General features: G+C 40.3%; 1 protein-coding gene across 1 annotated transcript; it reads right to left on the reverse strand.

Moving 5' to 3' along the window:
- Positions 1-1,245: 1,245 nt before the first annotated feature.
- RSAD2 (radical S-adenosyl methionine domain containing 2) lies at positions 1,246-6,486 on the reverse strand (the record flags this gene model as incomplete). The annotated part of the gene is made up of 6 exons (XM_008943747.1): positions 1,246-1,410; positions 2,080-2,112; positions 3,894-4,043; positions 5,332-5,561; positions 5,993-6,154; positions 6,333-6,486. Coding segments are annotated over 6 exons (894 nt in total), but the record flags the coding sequence as incomplete, so codon positions are not given.
- Between the last annotated feature and the right edge of the window lie 5 nt (positions 6,487-6,491).

Consider the following 6,491-nt stretch of genomic DNA (forward strand, 5'->3'; position numbering starts at 1 on the left):
CTTTTAAATACACTATTTCAGATGATTCCTAGGTTCTGGCCCTCTGTTACCCCTGAGAAAAGCAGGGGCTGTTCCAAAGGCCTGCCAGCTGGCCCTCTTGTGACCTAGCTCGGAACTGCAATCCACCTTTCCACAAGGACGAGGCAGTGTGTTCCCTGGTAAGGGTCTGCACTTACCCATCACTGCAGCTGTTCATAATGAATTAGAGATTGAAGTGGGGTTTAGCTTGTTTTCTGGCATGTGCACTTACATATTATCTTAAAAACATTTCCTGTGCGACGTTTTATTAACAGTTTGCCCTTAAGTCCTTCATACAATGGACTAGAAAGTTGCTTTCAGAGACCTATTTACGTGAAAGCTCTGAAAAGTACTTCGTAATGCTCAACCAAACAATAGGTAAGAACAGAATATAAATTCTAAAAACATTTATGTTCTGTCCCAGTTAGAAGGCAGAATTGTGTCCCACCTCCCTTATCCCTCAGTTTCCCAGATAGAGAGGTAAATAAGGAAGGCAGGGGTAATGAAAACCTCGCACCAAATTGAAAATTAACAAAATGAAATATATTATTTAACAGGGAACAGAAAGGAAGAAGGGAAGGGGTTTAACAGGGTACAGAAAGGAAGAAGGGTAGGGGTTTAACAGGGAAGGGGGGTTGTAGGAACAACAAGGCAAGGAAGATTAAACTTCCAAATATACAAAACCCAAATGCTGTGCTAAGGCTCCCCGGTGCTGGATCTCACTGGATTGAGGTGGATTGAAGCTGGATGCACAATCCTTGGACGTGGATGGAGGCAGGGAAGAGTCTGTAGATCAGGCCCAGGTCTCCAAGATGGCCACGGCCACGTGTAGCACAGGGAGCAGCAGAGCAACGTGTCCCCAGGTACAAGGTCAAAGGAGCAAGAGCAAGAGCAAGAGGGAGAAGAGCAAGAGGCGTGCCTTTCTCGCCCCTTTTATAGACCTTGGCAGGAAGTCCAGAAGACAGGAAAAAGGGGAGTGGGCATAGGACAGGTGTACGCCCCTTTCATTCAGGCTTGTACCTGGTTTAGGGTTTCAGATCTCCACCCACCAGGGGCAGCAGGTTTCAAACCATTACAATTTAACACGTTCACATGTAGGGTTATACTGAATATCAGTCTGTATAACACATCAAGCGCAGTTAAAAGCACTAGATGCATTTATACACACACATTTATACAAATCCATTTTCTTTACATATTGCACCTGCTTTAAGTCCATCTATGGAGTTACCAGTCCAGTTTCATGTCTGCTTTACTCCACACATACTTTCCTCCTCTTTTTAGGAACATCTTCTCATCAAATCCACTGAATTTTATAGCTGCTTCTACACCAACATCTAGGATAGACTTGGAAGGCTCTTTCCGTCCATTCCTACAGTTCAGAAAACGCATCTGCAATATCAATAGATGAGACGTTAGAAAGTCAAATTTATAAAAGCTTCATTCTTCTACAGAATTAAACAACTTGTACTGCAATCCCACAAAAGCCTATGTAAGGGCATGAAGTTTCACTGTAATCCTTAGAAGGCTCAGAAGCTCACAGACACATTGACACATCTTAACAGGAACAATGCCATATCATAATTTCTGAAGAGTAGAATCATAGAATCACAGAATCATCAAATGGATTGGGCTGGAAGGGACCTTTAAAGGTCCCCTAGTCCAAACACCCTGCAATGAGTAGAGACATCATTAACAAAGAATCATAAAACATTTTCCCTTCAGTTACACACAAACTAAGTGAGCTCTTTGAAACTTAACTTTTAGGACAAGTTCTGTATTTCTGAATTGGAGAAAAGGAGCAAAGATGCCCTGCAAAGATCGACAACTACACTTCAAGATTCATGATGCAATGATTATTCATGCAACCAGATGGCAACTTTTCCTTAGGTCATACTTCTATTCAACTTCTCAGTATGTTTGATGGGAAGAACTTATATCTATTCCTTGTACTACACGGTAAAATTATTTTATAGAATGCACAGTAAACTGAATTGGTTATCACTGTTGTATACATACATATATAAGCATATAAATACCAAGTATCAAACAAAGACTTACATATTCATCCAGAATGAGGTATGAATCCCTCATCTGTAATAGATCAAAAGAAATAACTCTTTAATATATAAACCAAAATTCCATTCTAGTGAAAAAATCAAGGACAAACCAAACATCTCCAATCTCTGAAACAGGTAGTGTCTTACCACTACTTCAGTGAGTTTGGATCAAACTTACAGAAAAAAATGACAGGATTACTAGTGTGACTTAATGCATGAATAAACCAGTAATTCTTGGAATATAACCTCACAAGCATCTAATTGAAATGTGGGTTCCCAACTGGATACATGTGTTTTATATAATATCCAAGTTTTCTGTTAACTTCTACACCAGCAGAACTTACACCGATTTGCATACTGGAATGATTATGTCATTTTCCAAACAAATGACATGACATTTAGGCTGAGGTGTTTAATTTGTAACCCCAGCAGACAAAGGTGTTCTTCCAGCTCAAAGGGAATCTCCCACTTCAAAAAGCTCACAGGTGTGCACCAAGAAATAGGCCAACAGCTGACATAAGACATGTTTGCTCAGCTAACTGGGCATCTCCTACAGTATCCTCCCTAAAATTCTCTGGGTAGCTGGAGCTTACTGCTGTGTAGAATGGGAAATCTGATCAATTTGGTGCCCATCTTTCACACAGGTTTAATAGAAATCAGAAACAGTCTTCTGAAACCAAACCTACTGTGGGAAGTCTACTGTTTTTTTGGTAGGACTTAATACATGGGAAAAAAATGTAGAAACAGTTCAAGGTTCTCATCTAAACACCTTCTCTGATGAATGCACTGTCCCCAAATACCTCTAATGCTAGACTGCACAGTCCCACTTCTGTGCCTTACAGAGTAAAGGCTCACTTGAGCTCTCAATACATTAAGTAAACTGTAAATAGAGTGTCTTAATCTGTGGAGAGGAAAAGAAATATGAGATAGGAGACTTAAGGCATTCCTGAACTTGGTTCTACTCAGTTCATAAACTTTCTAACCTGTGAGCCTTCTAACTCTCCTCATACCATGTATGCCATGGTCTGTAGGCATCTATACAAAATGTCCTGATCTCCACCCTCAAGCACTGAGGTCCTTTACTGCAGCTAATGTCAGCTGGATGGCAGCTCATCAAGTTTACTGCTGGGCTCTGTGGTAGCACTGTGAGTCTCCTTGTGAACCAGGAGCCCAAAAGTGCAGTTCAAAGGAGTTCAGATAGACAGTGTTAAAAAAGTGACTTTATAGGGAGAAAGAATAAACAGTAAGACGCATCTGGAAAAAATACTAGTTCTTGTTCCCCAAAACCCAATATAATGCTGACTAGGATGATATATAAGTCAATGACACTGTCACAGTGTAACATCATGGTGAATCTCTATTAGGAAATTATGCTTAAGTGTGTTTATGTTAACATTCAACCTTTTCAGGATCTTGTGCCCTGGTGGAGAAAAGCTATTAAATTAGAAAGGCTTTACTATTGTTGGAGAGTTCACCATTCAGCTGTGGGAAACTGTTTCTCCAGTTTCTGTGCTGACACTTTACACACCCATCTGACTGAGCAGAGGCGCACCCAAGACTGTGAGAGGACTCTCGCTGCTTTCTGCAGGAAATTAGTTTTCACTCTTCTATTAATAACTTTGTGCTCAATAAAAAGCCTTAAAGAAAATTAAAACCCTTGGTTTCCACCATAACAAAACCACCTGCTGACAAAGTTGTACTGTACCTCTTCTAAGTCAATACTAATATGGAAAGAGTTAACTGCCATGAAAGCTTCTAGTTCCTTTCCAACTTCACTGGAAAAATAAAGGTACAAAAGGGCAGTTTCAATTTTACCTTCTGATTAGATTCAGGTACCAAACAGGAGACATCTTTGTGGCGATCCAGGAATTGTTCAAAATCTTCATCACTGATAACAAATTTCTCTGCTTCTCTCAGGGCATCCTCACCACAGTTCTCTCCTTCAATGAGCAGGCACTGGAATACCTGAAGACAGAGGGCATCTGGTTAAGATTTTATTTTTTCACTCACCTTGAGGATATGAGACTGTCACCATGACAAAAATCTTCACTTGTCTCAGCAGTAATGTCTTTAATTTTTCTGTCAGTGGAGCACACTGACACAAATTGTGATGAGTGAATACTACACAATATATTTTTAGCAAATTAACATTACATAGTTCTTAAAGTAATTATGCAGTTGTGGTTCCTGATCAAGTTTCCACAGAAATCTTAACTACTCTGGCATTAATAAGGGCACATATAATCAAAGCTCAAATAAACTTTTGATTAAACCTCAAATAGTATGGCTGTATTATAAATGCCAGTAAGTACTATGTACAATGCAGACTATCAAGTCAATTACTACTCTTAAACATTTTAATCTGATTGGTGACTGTAAGTTAACTAGCTTTGGATGGCCATGGAAAAGATAGGGACAACCTCCCTGAAACAAAATGTAATAGTTTGCCTACTTAACAGCCTCCTTCTAAAGGCTGGGTCCTCAAATGCATTCAGAACACTTTTTTTTTTTTTTTTAAAGTTGTCTTTACCATCAACATGTTCTGTAACTTCAGTAAGAAAGTAGGCCAGGAAGCTTGATAAAATATTAAAATGTATGTCATATTTTTTCTTACACTTTAGTATGACCAAGATTTCACTTACAGTATTTTTTTTTTTCTATTTTCCGAGGAACTGATGTGTGTATACCCATTTCCATGAAGCAAATAAATTATACCACAGGTTCTCCCATATTTACAATTATCTCTATAGCCACTTTAAAAGTGCTAACATAAATTAATCATAATGTACTTAACAACACTTCTAATAGAAACTATCGTATTATATGCACACTAACCACTTTGAATATTAACGTCTAAGGTACACATACATTGCTAATGATATATTAACTTTAATGTACCATTGTACACTAAATTTTCCTCATTTTCTCTATACCATGACACATTTTCAAATGTTAAAGGCCTTCTATCTCAGTTTTCATTTAACAAAACTCCTAAATCTACATATGCTGAAATAGTAATTTCCACAAAAAAAAAAAAAAAAAAGTTCTTGACATATTTGGCTCCCTATGTGTAGAAAGAGGCAAAAGCTGTCTCAACACCATGTAACACTGACAAGAAGTCTGCTAACACCAGCCCAAGATGGAGCTGGAGATATGACTGAGGTCACTAGAGGGTCAGTTAACTCCAGAACTTTACTTTGTTATTATTAGTTTTCTCTGGACAGGTAATCTATGGTATTTGCTACTCTCTTACCTTCCAGCGCACAGGGTTGAGTGCCTTGATCTGCTCATTCATATCTTCCTCAACATTAAATCTGTTGATCACTGAATTTATTTTGAATGCAACAGCATACTCTCTGCACCACTGTCTCAGTTTATGGAGATTTTCCACATGGTTTTTCTTTCCTTGACCACGACCAATTAAAATGTTGACATCCTCATCAAAGCTATCACATGAAATTGCCAGAATGTCTAAATATTCACCTGAAAACAAGTTTTAAAAATTTATTAGTATTCAGTCTCGCAGTTAAAAGCTAAGAGGACTTTGACCACTTTCACTTCCTTGTGAACTGTCATGAAGTGCCATGTAAATAGAGTCATGACATGAACCACAAAAGCCACAGCAGTAGGATCAAAACATTCTGTGTGTGTGTGCGAGTGCAGCATTATGGCAGACAATCTGAGCTATTATTTCATTACACTATTATACCAAAGAGGCAATAGTACGAACTGCTTATACTCACAATATATAATTAACAATATTTAACAGATATTTACATTTGACTTGTGTTTATTGTTGATGAGCCACTAACAAACCCTCTCCCACTTGCACCAAAAACTGTCTTTCAGTGAAGCTGCCCCGAGGAGGCTCCCGACCCCCGCCGGTGCTGCCGTGCGCAGCGTTTTTCCCTTACCGTACTTCTTGAACCACCGTTCTCTAATCAGGCTGCCGTTGCTAACAATGCTGACGCTTGGTAGCTTCAACTCCTGCTTGCAAAACTGCACCAGTTTGCCCACAAATTCGCCTCTGTCCTGAAGAAACGGTTCTCCTCCCGAGAAGTTTATTTTCTCCATTCCTACAAAAGGGCCAAAAAAAGATGCCGTGCACCTCTGCCTGCCTATTGCCCGCTTCTCAGCGCCCGACTGCAGGGAGATGAGGCGGGACACACCGCAGGAGAACTTCTGCGACGCCGCTTGGTCCTGTTGGGACCCAGCCGCCCCGGCTCCCACCGGCGGCCCCCACCGCGGACTCACCCGCCTCCTTGAGCATTTCCAGCCCCCGCTTAGCCTCCTCCAGGGGCAGCACGAAGGAGGTCTTGGCCGTGTGGAAGCAGAAGCCGCACTTGTAGTTGCACTGCCGGGTGAAGTGGTAATTGACGCTGGTGGGCGTCGGGGACGCGTCCTCCGACTCCC

This window comes from Merops nubicus, unplaced genomic scaffold (assembly GCF_000691845.1).
Source record: "Merops nubicus isolate BGI_N331 unplaced genomic scaffold, ASM69184v1 scaffold3287, whole genome shotgun sequence".
In the NCBI taxonomy this organism is placed as follows: Eukaryota; Metazoa; Chordata; class Aves; order Coraciiformes; family Meropidae; genus Merops; species Merops nubicus.